The sequence below is a fragment of the Hyperolius riggenbachi genome, chromosome 4 (assembly GCF_040937935.1).
Source record: "Hyperolius riggenbachi isolate aHypRig1 chromosome 4, aHypRig1.pri, whole genome shotgun sequence".
NCBI lineage: Eukaryota > Metazoa > Chordata > Amphibia > Anura > Hyperoliidae > Hyperolius > Hyperolius riggenbachi.
Genome location: NC_090649.1, coordinates 117,754,288 through 117,779,020, shown reverse-complemented (window position 1 = coordinate 117,779,020; position 24,733 = coordinate 117,754,288). Strand labels below are relative to the sequence as shown.

Genomic DNA, 24,733 nt, shown 5'->3' with positions numbered 1-24,733 from the left:
TGTGTGTGTGTGTGTGTGTGTGTGTGTGTGTGTGTGTGTGTGTGTGTGTGTGTGTGTGTGTGTGTGTGTGTGTGTGTGTGTGTGTGTGTGTGTGTGTGTGTGTGTGTGTGTGTGTATACAGTGGGGTGTGAACGTTTGGGCAACCTTGTTAATCGTCATGATTTTCCTGTATAAATCATTGGTTGTTACGACAAAAAATTTCAGTTAAATATATCATATGAGACACACAGTGATATTTGAGAAGTGAAATTTCGTTTATTGGATTTACAGAAAGTGTGCAATAATTGTTTAAATAAAATTAGGCATGTGCATAAATTTGTGCACCACAAAAAAATAAATGAAATCAATATTTAGTAGAGCCTCTTTTTACAGAAATTACCGCCTCTAAACGCTTTCTGTAGGTTCCAATGAGAGTCTGGATTCTGGTTGAAGGTATTTTGGACCATTTCTCTTTACAGAACATCTCTAGTTCATTCAGGTTTGATGGTTTCTGAGCATGGACAGCTCTCTAACTCACACCACAGATTTTCAATTATATTCATGTCTGGGGACTGAGATGGCCACTCCAGAACGGTCTACTTGTTCCTCTGCATGAATGCCTCAGTGGATTTTGAGCAGTGTTTAGGGTCGTTGTCTTGTTGAAAGATCCAGCCCTGCTGCAGCTTCAGCTTTTTCACGGATTCCTGGACATTGGTCTCCAGAATCTGCTGATACATAGCGGAATCCATGCATCCCTCAACTTTGACAAGATTCCCAGTCCCTGCACTGGCCACACAGCATGATGGAACCACCACCATATTTTACCGTAGGTAGCAGGTGTTTTTCTTGGAATGCTTTGTTGTTTTTCCTTCAAGTATAACGCCCCTTGTTATGCCCAAATAACTCAATTTTAGTTTCATCAGTCCACTGCACCTTCTTCCAAAATGAAGCTGGCTTGTCCAAATGTGCTTTAGCATACCTCAAGCGACTGTTTGTGCTGTGGGCGGAGAAAAGGCTTCCTCTGCATCACTCTCACATACAGCATCTCCTTGTATAAAGTGCACCAAATGGTTGAATGATGCGCATGACTCCATATGCAGCAAGATGATGTTGTAGGTCTTTTTTGCTGGTCTGTGGGTTGACGGACTGTTCTCACCATTCGTCGCTTCTGTTTATCTGAGATTTTTCTTGGTCTGCCACTTCAAGCCTTAACTTGAACGGAGACTGTGGTCTTCCATTACCTCAATATGTTCCTAACTGTGGAAACAGACAGCTGAAATATCTGAAACAGCTTTCTGTATCCTTCCCCTAAACCATGATGGTGAACAATCTTTGTCTTTGTCATTTGAGAGTGGTTTTGAGACCCCCATGTTGCTACTCTTCAGAGAAAATTAAAAGAGGAGGGAAACTTACAATTGACCCCCTTAAATACTCTTTCATAATTGGATTCACCTGTGTATGTAGGTCAGGGGATTGTATGCGCCTGCCTAATTTTATTTAAACAATTATTACACACTTTCTGTAAATCCAATTAAATTAAATCCAGATAAATATCGATTCAAGATCGATTGAACCGACCAGCTTCTTTGTTTCATACAATATGGTCAGAATAAAGTTCACATACTGTACCATTAATGGGTACCCTTAGTCTAGTAGTAGGACAAATGAAGTCTTGTGAAACAAGTAGCAGTGAATATGGAAAGACTTAGACTACAATCACGCTTCAACAAGACCAAATGCCCCATTCATGTTGCTAATGGTTTAGGCCACTTGGCTGTGCACTCTGAGGTGTTGCTAAATTATATAGAAATGAATGCGGTGCTGTAACAAAATATTGCTGGCTACATTTATTTCTTCTCACCACAGAGAACAGACCTCAGTTAAAAAAAAAAAAAAAGGAAACAGAGGAGAGTCTGCCCAGTGGCAGTAGGCGGTGAAGTACAGTGTGCACTGCTGTTCGTTTAATCTGGCTATATATAGTGTGTGGCTTTGTATCACAGCAAGGTTAGGTGGCCACATATCCTGTATAAATGCACTAATTATTGCATCTCCACTTTCTTAAAGAAAAAATAAGACTTCATAAATCCATCTTCATATATTTAACAAACTATACTGAACAGTCATACTTTGGATTACTCTGGCCACTGCTCTGGAGCGCTTCATTTTTCATAGAGAAAGTGGATTTGTTATGCTCTTAGCTGTGAGTGAGATGTGAGTGATAACTGCTGTGTACACAGAGCCTGCATCACTGCATGTGTAGAATCCCTCCTTTCAGTAGAATGAATGTGTCACTTCAGTAAACCAAACAAAGCAGAATGGAAGTGAAGGGATGAAATAAATTATCCCTCCAGCTTTGTACAGTGGACCAATAAAACAAACCATATACTTTATACCAAGCCGTATACTGTTGCCGTGGTTATAGCACAATTCCTGAAAAAACATTACACCAGCTTCTGACTCAAATTGAAAAATATCATTTAATGGCATTCAGTTGGAAAATGACTTGTGCGGTAATGACATGTTAGATGGATTTTTACATTAAAGTAGTAACACGTAAAGCATGTGCAATGTTCTTGCTGCTTGTGACTTTTCATTAGAGGTGTACAAAAAAATGACAGGGTTAAAGGTACCTTCAAATATGAGGAAACAGACCTCAGTTTTGTCATATTGAGAGGGACTGAGTAACAATGCCATGCCTTCCCTAGCAAACCCAGATGACTGTGTGATGAAAGGGGAGTGTCCCGGTGTATTGCTTCCACTCTCAGTAAGGTGCTTGGTCTCAGATCCCCCCTTTGTTGTCCACAGCACAAACAGAAGCCATTAAAGAGAACCTGAACAGAAAATAAAAAGTCTAAATAACCATACACAGGTCATACTTACCTCCTGTGTAGTCTACTGCTCAATATCTTTCTCCTCTCCTGCGTTTCATTTTTCCACTGTGATCAATGGAATTCTCCGTCATCCATTTTAAAAAACTGCAATATCACCCACTTGAGCCGTAGGAAAATATGGACATTACCTTGCACATTCAGTTGTAACTGACAGCTGCTGATATATAGCTGACAGCACTGGTAGATTTCAGTTCTGACAAAATATCGTCAGAACTGGAAGGGATCACTGTAAAGGTGGCCACACACGATACAACAAAATGATCCGATTTTACAGTAATTCAATAAAAATGATCGTATCTCCAAAAAAAAAATCAAAAGCTTTTTTTCATTCGACTGAAAAATCCGATCGGATTTCCCATTTTTTTCTATTTAAATCGATCCGGAATGCCAGATATTTCTCTTCAATTTCTACTAAAGATTGTATGGTGTGTGCTGGATTGTTAATTTATTAATAACAATTTTCTCTGAGTTTCCAATCAGTTTTATCATAATTGAGGAAAAAATTGAACATAGGTGTGTGGTACATTGGTCATATTTTTAAAGTGTTACAATCAGTCAGAAAAATTGATTGCAATTCTTAAATTGAACAGATATTTACAAAATTGCACGGTGTGTGGCCACCTTAAAGAGAACCTAAAGTAAAAAAAAAACAAAAACGAGATGAACTCACCTGGGGCTTCCCTCAGCCCCCTGCAGACGATCGGTGCCCTCGCAGCTCCGCTCCGATGTCCCAGGACCCGCCGGCGAACACTTCCGGGTTCGCCGTCACCGGCCGACAGGCATGGGAACGCGAGTGATTGTTCGCGTTCCCAGCCTGTATATCGCCCCCTATGCTGCTATTGCGACCTCCTGGCCGCAATGGCAGCATAGGGGGCCATATACAGGCTGGGAACGCGAACAATCACTCGCGTTCCCATGCCTGTCGGCCGGTGACGGCGAAACCGGAAGTGTTCGCCGGCGGGTCCTGGGACATCGGAGCGGAGCTGCGAGGGCACCGATCGTCTGCAGGGGGCTGAGGAAAGCCCCAGGTGAGTTCATCTCGTTTTTTTTGTGACTTTAGGTTCACTTTAAGAAGAAAATGGTGAACTTCTGAGAGGAACTGAAGGTGAGGTTAGTATGTAATATTCATTTGCAACTAAGTCATGTGTTCATTTTAAATAATTTTACTCACTTCAGGTTCCCTTTAAGTTGAGCCAAGCCCACATCTGTGAAGCCACTAGTTCCACCAGGAGTAGATCGATATGCTGTGTCCAGCTACCCTAGTAGGTCTACAGCTCCTTACATAACAGACAACCTTAAAGCGGACCCAAACCAAACATTTTTTTTAATTAAAAATATTTAGTTGCACCACTCTGACACATACAAAGATAAATAAACACTCCTTCAAACCTATGATCATTTCAGAGCATGCTTTTCACCCTTCTCTTTTCATAGCTAGGGTTATACTGGGGGCAGCCATTAGCAATTCCTCCATTGCCGGACACCATCTACTCCACCAGTTTGCCGGAAAAATCCCGGCAATTTGAAAGGAAGGGAGGGGTTCCTCCAATAAATGTAAAATATTTTATATTTGTCATCATGCAGCCAAAAAAAGGCTGCTATTTATTATTATAATTTTGAAAATAGATTTTATTTCTGAAATCTTGTATTTTTAATTTGGGTCCACTTTAACAGCCAGTCAGAAGATAGATAACCTGCCAAGTTCTTGCTGTTGATTGGCTATACTGACTTGTCTAAAGGTCCGTACACACGCTGAACAAAAGTCGCCGCTAACAAACAACACCATCGTTATTAGTGAAGAAGAAACAACGAGTCTTTCCAATAATGTCTGCACACAAGTATTACAAATAACCCACTCATTTAGAGAGAACCCGTGGCGGTTCAAACCGCCCGCCAGGGGCATTCCTGCAGGGTTTCCAGAGCAGCTATTGGGCAGCTCACTCCCTGGCCACGCCCCCTGCCGCTTCCTTACCTCATTGGATGCTGTGAATGAGAGAATGAATCTCTCATTCCAGCATAGCGACCCAGAGGTCAAGATAGTGAAAGTGGCCCATTGCGGCCCCCAGGGACGGTGTTTTTTGCGGCTACGTGATCCGCTTATCCCCCCGGATCAAGTAGCCTACTTTTTTTTATTTTATAAGCCCACCTTGGGTTCTCTTTAAGTATTGCGTGTGCAAGCAAAAGTGAAATTACGCACGACATGCACGCATTCTGTAGTACAATGTAGCTTGACCACACGTGGCCGACTGCACAATATCTCCCCAACAGTCTCAGTAGATTATTATTATTTTAGTATTTATATAGCACCGACATCTTCTGCAGCGATGTACAGAGTATATATAGTCTTGTCACTTAACTATCCCTCAGAGGGGCTCACAATCTACATGAGACAGACATATGACTATGGTAGGGATTAATGTATGTATGGTAATTCAGGGCCAATTTAGGGGGAAGCAAATAAACTTATCTGATTGGTTTTGGGATGAAGAAGGAAACCGGAGTGCCCGGAGGAAACCCACGCAGACACAGGGAGAACAAACAAACTATGTTCAGTTAGTCCCTGGCTGGGATTCAAACCAGGGAGAGCACTAACCACTACGACTGGCGTATTCCGGATGGATTGGGCATAACGTCAGATATCTGTCCCTTGGCTACATTTTTTGTTGTTGTCCAATATGGCAAAATCTGTTTGTCAGACATTTCAAATGACTTTTGTTGAGCGTTTGCACAAGGCTGTAAGGTTGAGAAAGCAAGGACAATGGAGGATATTTGTGGTTATAAACACCATGATCAAGGTATGAACAGCAACTGCTTTATAACAGACTACTTTGAACGAATCATCAGATACAGGCAACATACAGATCTGGGACCGTTTTGTCATATTAGTACTATTGAGTGTCAGAATTTTGATTTACAATATACTTCACATGGTTTATGCAATTTCCACTAAAAAGGAACCAAATGTAAACAGGACTTCATCATGAAAGCAAAATCATCACTGTGCCACCAAATGTCAATACTAAATAGTTGTACAATATTACTTTTAAAAAAATGAATATTTGCATTATGTACATATTGTGCATAAGAATAAAAACAGTGACAAATGGGTCAGTCTCTGTAAAGAACAATGATGAATGAAAATACAGACTATAATGCATTCACTACAAATGATGTACCATATCCAATGCTGCCGCTAACTTCTAGGATCAGAAGCTTCCTCCAGGTTACCTCACGGCAACAGCAGCAGAGTGTACCGCATGGCTGGGAGTGGCAAGGTTGTCGGGGGAGGGGCATCAAATAATAACCGTTAACTTCCCTGTACAAAGTGAACTGCGTCATAAACAGTAAATAAGTATACATGTGGAGGCATTGTCAAGTGTTATAACTTATCTTTTCACCCTTTTACAAAGGAACAATGCATCTTAAAGACGTTCAAACATATTAAAAAAAACAAAACAAAAATAAAAATACACGGTCCTGTATATTAAAAAGTTAACAAAAAGGGTAGTTTTATAAAGTCCAATATTTATAAAGTACAAATGTCTGTATGAGATCAGCAAATGTCCTTTGTAGAAAGACATAATAGTGTTTTGCTCCTGAAAGAGAATATATCTTGCGTTCTTCTGTGTAGTGTTTCAGTTCCAGAGAAACAAGATCTATTATCTATAAAATACTGTATATAAAAGTATCTTACAAAGAAAATTAAAAACTGTAGATTAACATAGAATCCTAAGGCACTGTGCTGTGAGGGCTTTATACAGGAAGGGTCTCTCTAGTCCATGCTGTGACATCCGGGTGAAGGAAGGACAGTCTCACACATAGGCCCCGAGTGCTGAGTGGAATTCTGTCAGACACTGCACCAGTTGCTGGAACTTAGGCCTTTCTTCTGGGTCTAGAGCCCAACAACATGCCATGACTGCAAACCTGCATGAAGACAGAGATGTGAGGGGTTAAACTGTGCAGAATGGTAAGGCTCCTTTTAGGTCTGGTTCACACTGGTATTTTAAAGCCAAATGGATCCGGTAAAGTGGATCCAGTCCCTGCTTCACCGGATCCGTAGGCTTGGTCCACACTGACAAACTGATCCATAAAAAAGGATTTGATCACCGGTTGAACGGATCAGTTTTCACTCTATTGCCACTCCAGTGTGCTGAGCGGGCGGGTGAGGGAGGGTGGTTTTTTTTTACCAAGGCTTCAGCCTCTTCCCCTTGTGTACCACGTCACGTGACTACCACACCTCCTCCTTCAACCCGGAAGGAGGAAGCGTGGTAGTCACATGGCATGAAGTGGGATGCAAGGGGAAGAGTCTGAAGTCTGGATAAGAAATCCTCCCTCACCTGCCCGCTCAGCTGCAGTTTAGCATGCCTACATCCCCCCAGACACCCACCCTCAGTGGAGCAAAACGATCGGTCAGATGCCGCTAATGGGGCAGATCGAGGACAATCGTTCTATCAATCCACATTTCGGAACTATTCTTTTGGTGTGATCTGATTTATTTTCCCCTCCTTTGGTGGGACCGAACTCAGGAAATTGGATTGTTAACCACTTTACCCCCGCGCGTACGCATTTCTCCGTCCCTTTTTCCATCCTTTAACCCCCAGGGACGGAGAAATACGTACTTTCCGCGCTCCCGCTCGTAAACACGCCGCCCGCCGCTAGTAAACACGCCGCCGCCCGCCCGGAGATCAATGAACGGGAAAATCCATTCCCGTTCGTTGATCTAAGCCCCGCAATGATCCGCTGCCGCTCGGCTGAGCAGCGCGACCATTGTGGGAAAAAAAAAAAGTTCTCAGCCTCTTTCTACTTCCTGCTAGCGTCCTTCCGGACGCTTGCAGGTCGCATAAACAAAATGTTACTGTGGCCATCTTGTGGCCAAATAGTAAAACTACATCCAAAGCATTTTTCACATAGAAATAAATTAATTTAACACACAAAATTAACCCTTTACCTCCCACACTCCCCAATTATTTTTTCTTGTAATTTAAAAAAAAAAAAAAAAATACAATTAAAAAAAAATACATAAATAGTTACCTTAGGGACTGAACTTTTTAAATATTTATGTCAAGAGGGTATAACACTGTTACTTTGGGCTTGTAATTCGGGATGGACGCAAAACTGAAAAAATTGCGCCTTTATTTCCAATTAAAATATTGGCGCCAAACATTGTGATAGGGACATAATTTAAATGGTTTTATAACCGGGACAAAAGGGCAAATACATTTCATGGGTTTTAAATACAGTAGCATGCATTATTTAAAAACTATAAAGGCCAAAAACTGAAAAACAATTTTTTTCCCACGTTTTTTCCTATTTTCCCATTAAAACACATTTAGAATAAAATAATTCTTGGCATAATGTCCCACCTAAAGAAAGCCTAATTGGTGGCGAAAAAAACAAGATATAGTTCATTTCATTGCAATAAGTAATGATAAAGTTATAGACGAATTAATGGAAGAAGCGCTGAAAGGTGAAAATTGCTCTGGTGGTCAGGGGGTAAAACCCCTCAGTTGGGAAGTGGTTAATGGGCACCTTAACACCAATCATTACCTGCTCCCAATCAGTGGGTCTGTATCCATGTGGGTCAAATAAGAGGACATAACATGATCCACTAAGAGCATTAAGCACAGCCATGGTTAGAATCTTTCTATCAAAATAGCTTTATTGTGCCGTTTTCTATCCTTACTGTAGATTTATAAGCCACTCCCTCGAGCTAAAAAGATTAGGGAAGCTCATAAATGCATCAGCCAGTCTTATATGCAAATAGTTATCGGTACAAGGGAAAATAGTTTTGCTCACAGCAATCCCTTAACAGGTGGTGTTACCTACAGCAACAAAGCTCATCTGTCATATGGTGCCCATCAATGCTGGTCTTACCCAAATCTATGTTGTATAAGGGTATGAATAAGTATACTTTGAATGAATACTTTAGGCTGTCCCTCATGGCAGTGGCATGACTGTACAATCAAGATTGCATCATTAACCTCCCTGGCGGTAAGCCCGAGCTATGCTCCGCCTAGCTGCCGGGAGTTCCATGCAGAGTATAACATTCCTATGTTATATAGCAAACCTAGCGATTTAAAAATCACTAATGTTTTGCGATTCAGCACTGCAGTGGAAAAGGGCCCATAGGAATTGCCTAATATAGAAAGTACTTGTTCACTTTATAGCAAACATGAAGTGAACAAGTACTGATGAGTTAAAGAGACACTTGAATTTTACCTGTTATTTAGCTTAAGGAATATAACCAGTGCTAAAACGATGCATTCCCACGTCAGGGAGGCAGACCTTAGCACTGTTGCTCTACCTCCATTAGCGTCAATCCTCCGCTGATCGCCTCCTCTCCGCTCCTCTCTCAGTGAAAGAAGACCAAGAGGGGCGGGGAGAAGCGGTGATCAGCGGGGATTGACGCGAGCAGAGGCCAGGCTACAGCACTAAGCTCTACAAGGAAGCGATCCCCGGTTTTTGCCCCGGGGGAAAAAAAACCCTAATTCTGCCACGAGAATATGGCGTTTTACCACTGGCCATATTCCTCCAGCTAAATAACAGGTAAAATTAAGTTTTTTAAAGTGGCTTCAGTGTCTCTTTAAACTTTCCTGTAAATCCACAAATTTTATTTTGTGCTTAAAAGCTATTAAATTTAAAGTGTTTATTGTCTCAAATAAATGACTTTTTAATGTTTTACAGCTTCCACATAGACAAATCTTGAATTATTGACCCTATATGTTCCCTACACTTAGAAGTGTTTCTCTGCCATGCAGGAGTTTTATGGTTTACAATTAGTCATCAGTGAGAGCTGTGCTACACACTCAAATTCCCAAACTTAAAAGAATGGGACTGCATTTGATAAAAAAATAAATAAAAAAAGTTGAGGGTATCTACCAATCAAGTAAAAAAAAAAAAAAAAAACATGGTAAGCTTGTAGACCAAGACAGCTCAGCAGCATGAGAAACAAACACATACCATCATACAATTTAAACTTTAGTCTTCTTGGGTACAGTATGTTTTTTTGATGGGATAATCACCTCAAAAGTTCCAATAAGGGTTTTTCATCAAATACATAAGAAATAAGGGATGAGGAGATATACGTTAAATATATACTGTATATGGATATACAATATATCACTTATGAGCCTTTTAGCATTAGTGGAAGTTTTCCAATTTTTGTCCCCAGAATGGGACTGTATACGTTCTCATTATGTCACTTCAGGTACGTTTAATGTATAGACCTATTCCCTGGAAAGTGTCCCGGCCAAGTTTCCTATTGTGAGCTAATGCATCATACTTACAACTCATCAGGGCAGTTAATTGGCTGGGCTATTCTGTATCCATCCTTTAGGTAAGCAGCCATTTCGAAGGGGTCGATGTCAACATAAGGCGTCTGTCCCAGAGTCATCAGCTCCCACAAGGTTACTCCAAATGACCACTGTAAAAAATAAATAAAATAAATCATATTAAAGAAAGTATAGAGGGCTAAAAGAGACCAAATAGCCCTCCTACTAAAATGCAACGATGATTGTAATCTGCCTTCAGAAAGCAGAAGGTATTCGTATATGGACATATCATCATGCTAATTTCTCTATTTAACAAGGGAACGAGAGCTTTCTACAGATGTGTCGTGCATACGGTAATTTCACTGCATTCTCTGCCTTTCATATTTCTCCACAACACATCGCTAGCAGGTCTTACGTTATTGCACAATTAGGTTTAATATAAGCAAGCAAACTGACTGTTCCATCACCTTCTTGAATAAACCCCCACCCACAGACAGGTCAAGACTTCTCAATTCCCACTTAAGGTAAAGTAACCAAGAGCTGCCAAATATAAATCACGTTGTGGTTCCCTGAACAATGTGATGTGTGTTCCTCAGGGATCGGGGCTCAGAAAAAGGGCAAATCTGTACTCTTCCGTCAGTCGGGTCAGCTGGTGCTCTGAGCTGGGCTGGGAACAGGACTGCACTGCTCCTTCAATAGAAGGAAGTCTATGATTTCACAAGTTCTATGAAAACAAGAGATTTCAGGAATGTACCGGCCACAGGGGACTTGGTATCTCAAGTAGGCCTGAGAGTTGATAAGCACCGTGAATGGGTTCTTAAATGTGACAGAATGTGAATCAGATTACAGTGAGAAAAATGAAACAATACATAATTCAATATTTAAACAGAAAAACAAAACTTCACAAAATTTACAGCCGTCGTGCTTTACAGTTGTCACGTCACGTAACAATACGAGCAAAAAGTTCAAACCTTGGTGGACACATGGCATTGTCAGAAATATGGTGAGAAAAGCCAATGGAGGACAAACGAGTCTTTCCCTTATGAGATTTGGAATTTCCTTTACATGGAATAGATTATTAATAAATGGATGGAATGAAGTAGGGCGAGGTGACAGATAGCTGAGCTGCTCTGGGTACTGTGTAGGTGGAAGATGAAACTCCAGAGCCCACACTGCTGTGAGTAAACCTGAGGTAATCGCCCTCTTTAAATTAGCTATATTACGAGGGTTTATCACCGGCTTGCTAATCCAAACACAGGGACGTGAACTGCAATATATCTGTATGACCTTGTCAGCTGACAGGCAAGGACTGCAGATAGATCAAGGATGAAATAAAATATGTTCATGCTTGTGTCTCATAAAATGTCATGACTGAAAACAGACAAACGTATGATAAAGTTTCACAATCATGAATAATAAACGTCCACCCATTTATATTAAACATGTACTTATACTACGCTGGCTTTGATTATACTAATTATGTATACTGGCAGGAAAAGCTTAAAAGAGGTCAGTCCCCGCCTCTTATTTTCTTGGCTAATGAGTCTATTAATTTAAGTAGCTTTTGTTTCCTACATAAAATGTGTTAAAAGTAGCTTGCCAAGACGAGGAAATAGGAAGACCTACTGTAAAGTGTTGTATACATACTAGATGATCCATGGCCCAGAGTCCAGCCACCCCTGATATTGTTTAGCAATCTGCCATAGTGGATCGCTAAATGAAGAAACTAGAGCATTAAGGGGCCCATACACTGAGCCGATTTTCTGGCCGACCGATCGATCCAGATCGATCGATCGAAAATCGGTTGGCCAATCGACCGATCGATGGCCGATTTCGATGGATTTCTGTCGAACTAGCAGGATGGAAAATTTAGGTCGATCTGATGAGATTGCTTATCATTTTGCATTGGCCTTAATGGAAATCTGATGGCAAAAAAATGCCATCAGATCGAATTTCAATAGATTTCAAACTGAAATCTATTGGAATTCTATCCTGGTAAAAAATGTTCTAAGAACGCATCAGATAGATCATCAGATGCATTTCTTATCTATCTGCTGCCAATCTGACGAGTGTATGGGCACCTTTATTGTCTCCAGAGCAACTTGCCTATCACTGTCCTCACTCCCCACACTACTCTATAGCAAAGCCATGAAACCTGATCATCTTACACCGATTCTCAGTGATAGACTTTGCTTCAGCCAGTCATTTCACTGGGTCAAATTGAAATGCAAATGATCAGATTGCCACCTGTATGGCCACTAGTGATGGTTGTGTCTAGAAGAATTCATGGAGAAGCATGTGATTTGTTTGATCAACTGTTAAATTTGCAAAGCTCTGATTTGCTGTGATCACATCACGCTTTAGCACATGACCATGCCCATCAAATAAGAGACTTGCATATCTATCACCTGACCAAATGCTTCCTCATTGAATCCAATCCCCCCCCCCCCCCCGACATGACCATCACTAATGGCCACCATTAGAATTGTACCTGGTAATCAATGTTATCCATGGATAAAGCATCTACCTAACAATGTCCTATTTGGTTCCCTTCAACTGAAATGAATCCAAGATCGCTTTAAGCAGGGATATGGTTTACATCACCTCTGTAACCAGACATTCCAGAGTTCTGTGGCATCATTTACCAGAAAGAGTCTAGTGAATGATTATAAAAGCTCAGGACTTCTTTTGCAGTGAATGAAATCACTCCTAGGCTGTGGCCTTTGTTCTTTATTCATAGATGTGTACCTCCTGCTTTAAACGCTCTTGGCAGAGAGGAAAAACAAAAGTATAGATTCTCAGCAGAAGCTGTACAATGTCTCTTATGTATACATGCATTAGTAGATGAGTGGGCACTGGCTGGAGGACTTGGTTCTAGCTACATGCCCTTGTTGGGATAGAGAATCTTGCAGGAAGGTGTTCCAGTAGTTCCACGAGTGTCTGCCCTGAATAGAGCTCCAATAAATAACACTACAAATCACCCCTTCCAGCTTCCGTGCCAGGGCCTGACAAAGATTACTCAAATACGGTCTGCCTAATGTATATACAAGGAAAATAGTTCCTATAAACCGAGGAAAGTCAGCCTTAGTCATATGAGTGAACACTGCTTCATACTGTTTTATGTCAAAGTTTACTTCTCCTATTAATGGAGTAGAGCTAAGACGTCAGACACAGCATCTTGCATGAAGCTCTCAGATGGGTATCGCCTATTTGGCAGAACCCATGATGAAGTTCTCTGCACTGTCTTTTAACCACTCAACAGTGACCTTACTAAACTTCCAAGTAAGCCGTTTTTGTCAAGTAAAATGGTCAGTTAAACAGTCTAAAGCCATGTGATAAAAAATATTTCAACCCCTTGTGAGAAGGAAATAAAGGGGGTGACTGGATAGTGTAATGGTTAAGGGCTCTGCCTCTGATGTAGGAGACCTGGATTCAAATCTCGGCTCTTCCTATTCAGTAAGCCTGCACCTATTCAGTAAAGAATCTTTGGCCAAGACTCCCTAACACTGCTACTGCCTACTGAGTGTGCTCTAGTGGCTGCCTCGCAAGCGCTTTGAGTGCAACAGGAGAAAGGTGTGATACAAAAAAAGGAATTATTATTATTAGCAAACTTCACCTCAGACTGTACATATGTACTTGATCTATGCTGAAAAACTCTTAGATGTTGGCATTATGTACAATATTTATCACCTCTTTCTTCACAGGTTCAGTACAACAACAAAAAATGCCAGTTGGTAAGGGAACCCGAGGTGAGCGATCTATGGAGGCTGACAATTTAATTTACTTGTAAATGATACACACTTCCTGGCTGTCCTGCTTATCCACTGCCACAATTCCAAGTTCTCAGTGAACTTTACTTGCATCCTTTGCAATATTCTGTACACAGAGTCGGCAGAAGCTTCACAGGGAGTGAAATAAGGAGCTGGAATAAAGTATCCGTTCTGCTAACCAGGTCAATGAAAATGTCATTTGCCATCCCCACTTTGTGTTACTCCAACATAAACATCCAGGTGCGGAGTCAGACTGTTTAGTCTACTATTCCGAGGAACTATTTCTTGTTCTTAGTAAATCCAGTAGAAACGATGCAGAAAAGCACAACCCCAGGATTTCGTATGTGGATGTGCCACGGCAGACTCAGATACCACCTGAGTGTAACAGTCGAAAGGATCCAGCCGGCACCATCCAGTATATATAATGCTCTTTTATTTTATTTTGGCCGTCATATAAATAGCGACGTTTCGGAGCAATGTGCCCCTTTATCAAGCCATGACAGCCTCAAAGTGCAATAGGTAACAGACATCTTATATAGTACATCATTAATTTCAAATTAGCGAATCATAAGGCCCCAAAGTTCAAGGAGCCACTCATATTCCGCCTAGTCAAATGCGGACCTGATTGGAAACTTGTTCTAAATATAGTGAGCCAATGGACATAGAGCACTCACCAGCGTCATGTCCACGACGGCGTACACACCAAAATAACTCAGCCCCCTCCCGACGTCAGGAAGATGTATCCACCCATCGGTGAGCGGACCTGATGGGGAACGCCGACAGACCGAGGCAAGATGCAACGTCACAGCGTTGCCAGGGAGACGGAGTAGAAGCACAAAGAGGCGTGCTTCCAAAATGGCAGGATGTAAACATTGCCTACGCAAGCCGATCACGTGGGACCCGCCCACCAATCAGCTTGCCTTCCGTCTCCCTGCATAGCTAAACGGCGTTGGCCGTATTGCTATGGTGATGTAAACAGGGGCTGGAGGTGTGTAAAGCCGTGATGGCACAGCGCTGATGGCTGCGAGCTTCCTGCTATTAATAATTGATCAACATATAAACATTCAAGCCACAATCGTGGTCAGAAGCATATGCTATTAGGAACATAATAAACGGTGTATCTAAGAAAAAGAAAAAAAGAAAAAAAGAAAAAAAGAAAAATAGGGAGAAGTCAAAATAAAGTAAATATAAATATAAAAAGGAAGATAAAAAGAAAAATAAAAACAGAGAAAGACATAAATTAAATAAACGGTGTCAGATCATATTCTCTGTTCAAACCACGTGGTTCAATAGTATCAAGGGTACGTATCCAGTACGCCTCGCGGAGCAACAGCTGTCTTTGTCTATCTCCACCACGTTTTAACAATGGTACGCTGTCAATAATCTGACAGCGCAATTGGCTAACGTTATGATTATTTCTAACAAAGTGACAGGCAACTGGTTGCTCAACGAGGCGCTCACGGATCGCATGTTTGTGAGCAGATAATCTGATTTTGAATTTCTGCGTCGTCTCTCCCACATATAATAAGCCACATGGGCACTTAAGAATATAGACAACGTATCTGGAATCACAGTTGTAGACATCCTTAATATTGAACCTTCTACCAGATCTAGGATGCATAAAGACATCACTCCTAATGACCGAGCTGCAGTGCACACAGTTCAGGCAAGGGTACATGCCTTTCCGAGGCCCCTCAGGGGGCCGTACCAACGTCCTCATGTCAGCATGAGTCAGCTTGTCCCTAAGTGTAGGGGCCCGTTTATAAGAAAAGAGTGGAGGTTGGTGGAACTCAGGGATATGAGGAAAGGACCGGGCAAGAGCAGACCAATGTTTTTTAATTATACTGGCAATATTATTGCTATAAACATTAAATTGTGTCACAAATGGTATGCGGTTGCCCGTCCCACCTCTCACTCCCCGGGGGGTACGTGTTGCCAAACTGCGTGCCTCTGCAACCAGGCCAGCAGGATAATGTCTATCCAGGAATTTTTGTGTTATCTCATTGAATCTCTGCTCTCGTCTGACCTCATCACCCACTATACGGCCCACCCTCTGAAATTGGGACTTGGGGATCGATTTGATTGTATTTTTAGGGTGGAAACTATCAAAGGACAAGATGGCATTCTTGTCCGTGGGCTTAACATACAAATCAGTACTAAGGCTATCTTCAGTACTATTAACGATTGTACTCACCTGCAACTATTTTGTGTTCAATAACCATTTCTTTCTACAGGTACAAGGAACAGCGATGGGGTCCAATGTGGCCCCGTCCTACGCAAACATATTCATGAATGATTATGAAGAGACTTTTGTCTATAACAATGATTTGTTTAAGAAATATGCCAAATGTTGGCTCAGATACATTGATGATGTGTTTTGCGTGTGGGCGGGGCCACGTTGGACCCTAGATCAATTTGTGGGGGAGCTACATAGCCAGTGTAAAGCAATTAGACTTACCTCCCACTGTGATATGTATCAAATTAACTTTTTAGATACCATGGTTATGCGTACTGGAGATAGCCTTAGTACTGATTTGTATGTTAAGCCCACGGACAAGAATGCCATCTTGTCCTTTGATAGTTTCCACCCTAAAAATACAATCAAATCGATCCCCAAGTCCCAATTTCAGAGGGTGGGCCGTATAGTGGGTGATGAGGTCAGACGAGAGCAGAGATTCAATGAGATAACACAAAAATTCCTGGATAGACATTATCCTGCTGGCCTGGTTGCAGAGGCACGCAGTTTGGCAACACGTACCCCCCGGGGAGTGAGAGGTGGGACGGGCAACCGCATACCATTTGTGACACAATTTAATGTTTATAGCAATAATATTGCCAGTATAATTAAAAAACATTGGTCTGCTCTTGCCCGGTCCTTTCCTCATATCCCTGAGTTCCACCAACCTCCACTCTTTTCTTATAAACGGGCCCCTACACTTAGGGACAAGCTGACTCATGCTGACATGAGGACGTTGGTACGGCCCCCTGAGGGGCCTCGGAAAGGCATGTACCCTTGCCTGAACTGTGTGCACTGCAGCTCGGTCATTAGGAGTGATGTCTTTATGCATCCTAGATCTGGTAGAAGGTTCAATATTAAGGATGTCTACAACTGTGATTCCAGATACGTTGTCTATATTCTTAAGTGCCCATGTGGCTTATTATATGTGGGAGAGACGACGCAGAAATTCAAAATCAGATTATCTGCTCACAAACATGCGATCCGTGAGCGCCTCGTTGAGCAACCAGTTGCCTGTCACTTTGTTAGAAATAATCATAACGTTAGCCAATTGCGCTGTCAGATTATTGACAGCGTACCATTGTTAAAACGTGGTGGAGATAGACAAAGACAGCTGTTGCTCCGCGAGGCGTACTGGATACGTACCCTTGATACTATTGAACCACGTGGTTTGAACAGAGAATATGATCTGACACCGTTTATTTAATTTATGTCTTTCTCTGTTTTTATTTTTCTTTTTATCTTCCTTTTTATATTTATATTTACTTTATTTTGACTTCTCCCTATTTTTCTTTTTTTCTTTTTTTCTTTTTCTTAGATACACCGTTTATTATGTTCCTAATAGCATATGCTTCTGACCACGATTGTGGCTTGAATGTTTATATGTTGATCAATTATTAATAGCAGGAAGCTCGCAGCCATCAGCGCTGTGCCATCACGGCTTTACACACCTCCAGCCCCTGTTTACATCACCATAGCAATACGGCCAACGCCGTTTAGCTATGCAGGGAGACGGAAGGCAAGCTGATTGGTGGGCGGGTCCCACGTGATCGGCTTGCGTAGGCAATGTTTACATCCTGCCATTTTGGAAGCACGCCTCTTTGTGCTTCTACTCCGTCTCCCTGGCAACGCTGTGACGTTGCATCTTGCCTCGGTCTGTCGGCGTTCCCCATCAGGTCCGCTCACCGATGGGTGGATACATCTTCCTGACGTCGGGAGGGGGCTGAGTTATTTTGGTGTGTACGCCGTCGTGGACATGACGCTGGTGAGTGCTCTATGTCCATTGGCTCACTATATTTAGAACAAGTTTCCAATCAGGTCCGCATTTGACTAGGCGGAATATGAGTGGCTCCTTGAACTTTGGGGCCTTATGATTCGCTAATTTGAAATTAATGATGTACTATATAAGATGTCTGTTACCTATTGCACTTTGAGGCTGTCATGGCTTGATAAAGGGGCACATTGCTCCGAAACGTCGCTATTTATATGACGGCCAAAATAAAATAAAAGAGCATTATATATACTGGATGGTGCCGGCTGGATCCTTTCGATTGTTCTTAGTAAATCCACAAAATTAGCTGGAAGCCGCTGAGTGCATCCTTTCCAAAAGAGGGTTCCGGCTAGTGCCACCTTCTGCATGATACGATCATATTTCAGCGATAAGCAGAACAGACTTAACACCCATTTGTTATTATCTAGACCTGTAGAAAAAGCGTATCAGCACACCGGTTTTCATTAAGTTCAAGCTCTTTTATTGAGCCATGCGTTACCAAAGAGGTATAAAGCCGACAATTGTTTCGGGGGCCGCACAGGGTCCCCCTTCTTCAAGGCGTATGGTTACAAATGCATGCAATTCAAACCACCTATATGAACTAACATAATCCCCATTAACCCCACCCCAAATGATGCAAAACAGTGATGTCATCTCCATTGTTTACAATATGAGCATGCTACATTATCACTCGTAACCTGTAATCAAAACCATTAGTTAAATAATACTGTTTCTCAGTGCGAACAGCGCTACTGTACTTTGTTATTCATACCTGTCAGGGGATTCTCCAGTCACACCCTGTTGTCAAACCATAGGTAATTGCTGCAGCGTTTGAAATGTGTGAAATGACACGCAGCCGTTACTGGCCTGGCTGACAGGCTGATTGTCCACCGCGCGCTGCGTGTCTAGGCTCCGCCCCTCGTCTATCATAGGTGGAGGGGTCCCAAGCAATGGGATTCGCCGCTCTCACCGTTTGCTTCCGCCCCCGTCGTGATGGAGCTGCATGCTCCGCCCCCAATGGGCGTGTCAGTCAGTAATATGTAATGGGGCTAGTTGCGACCTGTTGCTATGCAACAGTCGCAATGCCCCAAGCACAGCGGAGCTGTCTGTTCCGCCCGCAATGGGCGTGTAATCTCCATTCGCCTCCGCCCCAGTCATGATGGAGCTACATGCTCCGCCCCTAATGGGCGTGTCTGTCGGCTACACGTAACAGGGCTCATTGCGACCTGTTGCTATGCAACAGTCGCAATGCTCTAAACAAAGCGGAGCTCTCTGCTCCGCCCAAACTGGGCGTATCATCCCCCAGGATGAGTGAAGATTAGCTGCCATCTCTTACAATGAGACAATGGCAGTCCCCGTCAGATCTACAGGCAACAATGGGTCCCAGCAAGACACCCCATTGGTGCATGTGACTACATGCATTGGATAATACAAAACAATGCTGTGTGATGCTGTGTGAGACACATACGTATGTATACAGTATAAACATCTGGGGATGCGTATGGCTGCCTGTCCATTACAACACACACGCTGCAGCACACTTACCCACCGGGGTGTAATCATAAACATGATGGACGGGAGGGTCAGCACCCAAAGAAACGGTGATTAGCATCCAACACAGCGGACTGCGATTGGGTCTGCTACCTTGGCGGAGTGTTCATCTATTTTTGTTGCTTCACCAAGCAAGGTTTAGCAAGAGGATTTCTGTGAATAAGGTGACAGTTGCTGAACAATGGACCCCGAGGAACTTCCGTGTAATTACACGTCAGATGACATCCAGGATATCTTGTTCCCTAGCCAACCTGGGGGCGGCTTCGGAAACGAGAACAATAAAGATTTGACCAAAGAACTTAAACGGCTCCGCAAGAGGAAAGTTGACTTGGAATTGCATGGAGAAACCCTGTCTGAGTATTATCGAGAGAAGAAGATACCGAAAGGATTCCGTATACCCATACAACCCACCATCAGTAGAAACAAGACGGAGTTTTGTGAAAGATGGTGTGCATTATCCACCCAGCACTCCCTCAATTACATGATAATGATCATCCAAGAGATACGAGTACTCCTTGCTGACGTTGAAAAGGACTTGTCCACCATACAAACCAAAGTCACAATCATTGCAGAGATTGATGAAGGATTCAACAAAGAACTTTCGAAATTGGACAAGGACGTCAACGATTACAGGGGTGTCTTGCTGGGACCCATTGTTGCCTGTAGATCTGACGGGGACTGCCATTGTCTCATTGTAAGAGATGGCAACTAATCTTCACTCATCCTGGGGGATGATACGCCCAGTTTGGGCGGAGCAGAGAGCTCCGCTTTGTTTAGAGCATTGCGACTGTTGCATAGCAACAGGTCGCAATGAGCCCTGTTACGTGTAGCCGACAGACACGCCCATTAGGGGCGGAGCATGTAGCTCCATCATGACTGGGGCGGAGGCGAATGGAGATTACACGCCCATTGCGGGCGGAACAGACAGCTCCGCTGTGCTTGGGGCATTGCGACTGTTGCATAGCAACAGGTCGCAAATAGCCCCATTACGTATTACTGACTGACACGCCCATTGGGGGCGGAGCATGTAGCTCCGTCACGACGGGGGCGGAAGCAAACGGTGAGAGCAACGAATCCCATTGCTTGGGACCCCTCCACCTATGATAGACGAGGGGCGGAGCCTAGACACGCAGCGCGCGGTGGACAATCAGCCTGTCAGCCAGGCCAGTAACGGCTGCGTGTCATTTCACACATTTCAAACGCTGCAGCAATTACCTATGGTTTGACAACAGGGTGTGACTGGAGAATCCCCTGACAGGTATGAATAACAAAGTACAGTAGCGCTGTTCGCACTGAGAAACAATATCATTTAACTAATGGTTTTGATTACAGGTTACGAGTGATAATGTAGCATGCTCATATTGTAAACAATGGAGATGACATCACTGTTTTGCATCATTTGGGGTGGGGTTAATGGGGATTATGTTAGTTCATATAGGTGGTTTGAATTGCATGCATTTGTAACCATACGCCTTGAAGAAGAGGGACCCTGTGCGGCCCCCGAAACAATTGTCGGCTTTATACCTCTTTGGTAACGCATGGCTCAATAAAAGAGCGTGAACTTAATGAAAACCGGTGTGCTGATACGCTTTTTCTACAGTTTCACATGAGACATTTGCCTATGTCCCAGTGTCAAGCACCCGAATGATAATATTTTTTGATGGTGTGCCCTCTGGAACCTTTTTCTTTGCATTATCTAGACCTGTACTAACTGGGCATGGTTGTTATGGGGCAGCACGGTGGCATAGTGCTTAGCCCTCTCTCTTTGCAGCACTGGGTCCACGGTTCGAATGCTATCAAGGACACTATCTGCAAAGAGTTGCATACTCTCCCAGTGTCTGTACGGGATTCTCGGCGCTTTGGTTTCCTCCCACATCCCAAAAACATACAGGTAAGTTAATTTGCGTCCCCCTAAATTGGCTTAGACTACGAGATATACACTACACGATACATATATAGACACATGACTAGGGTAGGGATAAGATCGTGAGCCCCTCTGAGGGACAGTTAGTAACAAGACAATGTACTATTGTATAGCGCTGTGGAAGATGTTGGCGCTACATAAATACTAACTAATAATTATTAAGAACCAGGGCTGTGGAGTCGGAGTCGGAGTCGAGGCAATTTTGGGCACCGGGATTCGGAGTTGTTGATTTCATAAACTGAGGAGTCGGATGATTTTTGTACAAAATCCACATCCCTGTTAAGTATTAGACTAAGGAGTCGGAGTTGGAGCCATTTTGGGTACCCGGAGTCGTGGTTTCATAAACTGAGGAGTCGGAAGATTTTTGTACCGACTCAACAGCCCTGTTAAGAACGCCCAAATGCCAATGAAAACTCTGACAGGTGTCATGGGACACACTTTGCAATTGCGCCTGGAACGATCACAAGTGATCATTTAGGGCAACCGAAGATGACAGCAGCCACTAGAATGATATGACCAATACCCATTCCATCTGCACCAAACTCAGTGGGTTACTGATAAGCCCTGGAAGTGTAAATTAAATAAGCCACACAGCAGACTAGAGAACCAAAATGTGAAGAAAATGCTCACCACATCACCAGCACTGGAAAACTCCTTGTTAACTAGACTCTCGAGAGACATCCATCGTACCGGTCGGTTCTCATTGTCTCCAAGACAATGATAGTCCATAGGGAAGAGATCGCGGGATAATGCATTATCTGTGATCTTCACTTGGAGAGACTCGTCAATTCTATGAAATAAACAAAAGAGACTTATTCATATATTTTACTGGGAATAGAGACATAAGAAGACAAGGATCCACAGTAATGACTCAAGTAAAGAAAAATTAAGCACTGTGTGTGTCCACGCCTTCTTGTGCTCCAGCTTACATCAAACTAAAAGAATGATCCCTTCCCTTCCGGTCAAAGTGTGATTAATGAAGCAATCGAACATTGATCATTGACCTAGATTTTAAAATTTTATTTTTTTTAAAGAGACACTGAAGCGAAAAAAAATATGATGATATTATGATTTGTATGTGTAGCACAGCTAAGAAATAAAACATTAAGATCAGATACATCAGTGTAATTGTTTCCAGTACAGGAAGAGTTGAGAAACTCCAGTTGTTATCTCTATGCAAACAAGCCATTAAGCTCTCCGACGAAAGGTGCCCATACACTCGTCAGATTGGCAGCAGATAGATAAGAAATGCATCTGATGATCTATCTGATGCGTTTTTAGAACATTTTTTACCAGTATAGAATTTCAATAGATTTCAGTTTGAAATCTATTGAAATTCGATCTGATGGCATTTTTTTGCCATCAGATTTCCATTAAGGCCAATGCAAAATGATAAGCCATCTCAGGAGATCGACCTAAATTTTCCACCCTGCCAGTTGGATGGAAATCCATCGAAATCGATCGAAATCGGCCATCAATCGATCGATTGGCCAACCGATTTTCGATCGATCGGGATCGATCGGTCGGCCAGAAAATCGGCTGAGTGTATGGGCCCCTTAAGTTAGTCGTGGAGAGAGCTGTTATCTGACTTATCTCAACTGTTCCTGGACTATTTCCTTTTCCTCTGCTAGAGGAGAGGTCATTACTTCACAGACTGCTCTGAAAGACTAATTTTGAATGCTGAGTGTTGTGTAATGTGCACATATTATAGAATGATGCAATGTTAGAAAAAACACTACATACCTGAAAATAAAAGTATGAGAATATTTTCTTTGCTGCTAATCTTCTAGTAATTATTCATAGTACACAACCAATTCATTATATCATATTTTTTTTTCGCTTCAGTGTCTCTAACTGTAAAGTGTACCCAAAGCAGACCCTCAGGTACAAAAAATACTTACCTAAGAACAGGAAAGCTTCTGGATCCTAGAGGTTTCCCTCGCTATCCACTGGTCTCCCGTCGCTGAGCACAATCCCCCTAAATATTACCAACAAGAGCTAGCCGGTAGGAACCTCGGGGCCATGCTCCACTTTAGGCATGAGTGTGGCTGTACTGTGAGTGCGGGAGTACGAGCGTCCCTGCGCAGTAAACTGGAGCGACTTATGCACAAGCTCTATTCTAATGCTACGTACACACATGCGACTACGATCGTTCGTTGTTAACGACGAACGATCTTTTAATTGACGAAAGAACGACCGGAGTAAAGTTAGTTCTAAAAAGTGTGTAACGATCACATCGTTAGAACGAACGTTACACCACGTAAAAGCACTTAATGCGCCTGCGCATAAAATTGTAAAGTTCCCTGGAGAAAAAGTGAAATGCGCATGTCCAGCCTGGTACAAACGATCGTTTCCAACGATGTACTACTTTTGCAAACGATCGTCGTTGGTTAAAATCCGCCGAGACAGAACTTTCTTTTGTAGCGATTTGGCTCGTTCGTCGTTAGACTTAATAGTCGGTGGTTCGTTTTTTGTAACGATCGTCGTTGGTAAAGATCGGGGAACGATCGTTACAAACGACTATAGTCGCATGTGTGTACGCACCTTAAGGCTAGAAGACGATTGCGGGCAGGATATTAAGGAGGGTCCCAGGCCAGAAGGACAGTGTGGGGAGGCTCTGGAGGATCCAGAGGCTTCTGTTTTCTTAGGCAATTATGTCTCTTACCTCGTTCTCGCCTTGGGTTCTCTTAAAAAAAATTAAATAAAGTAGTAATTTCTAATTTATTGAAAACATCTGACATTATGTCCAGCTGAAGAGCCTCATTATTTTAAAGAGACTCTGAAGCGAGTCTAAATCCACGTTTTTATCTTCTATTTATGTTAAGCACTATAGCTAGTGCTAAAATGCCACATCCCTGCGTCACAACGAGGGGTATATACCCCCAAATCCCCTGTGCTAAGTGCGGGGAGTGCTTCCTGCTTGAGGCAGAGCTTAGGGCTGTAGCTCTGCCTCTTCGTGCATCAGTCCCCGCTGATCGCTGCCTCTCCCCCACCCCTCTCAATCTTCCTTCACTGAGAGGGGCGGGAAGAGGCGGAGATCCGCAGGCAGATTGATGCGCATGGAGGCAGAGCTGCAGCTCAAAGCTCTGCCTCCATGGGCAGCAAAATCCACAACCAAGAAAGTTGTGGATTTTGGGGGTATAAACCCCTCGTTTTGCTGCGGGGGTGCAGCGTTTTAGCACTAGCTATAGTGCTTTACATAAATAAAAGTTAAAAACGTGGCTTTACACTCGCTTTAGAGTCTCTTTAAGCACTTGTAGTGAACAGTCTTTAATTTGTGTATTTTTTATTCAAAGAACGAATGTGCTTCTTGCTGTTATTTTTTGTCCTTCCAAAACAG

At 42.7% G+C, this 24,733-nt stretch overlaps 1 protein-coding gene across 2 annotated transcripts in view; it reads right to left on the bottom strand.

The window, feature by feature from the left end:
- Positions 1-5,660: 5,660 nt before the first annotated feature.
- The window catches only part of RYK (receptor like tyrosine kinase), a 217,566-nt gene continuing 198,493 nt past the window's right edge, over positions 5,661-24,733 (bottom strand). For both annotated transcript variants that reach the window (XM_068280423.1, XM_068280424.1), the window contains exons 13-15: positions 22,024-22,183; positions 10,157-10,293; positions 5,661-6,794 (exon numbers count right to left, since the gene is read on the bottom strand). In XM_068280423.1, coding sequence (XP_068136524.1) covers positions 6,683-6,794; positions 10,157-10,293; positions 22,024-22,183 — 409 coding nt within the window. In that variant the 3' untranslated portion in view covers positions 5,661-6,682. The remainder of the gene's footprint in view (positions 6,795-10,156; positions 10,294-22,023; positions 22,184-24,733) is intronic.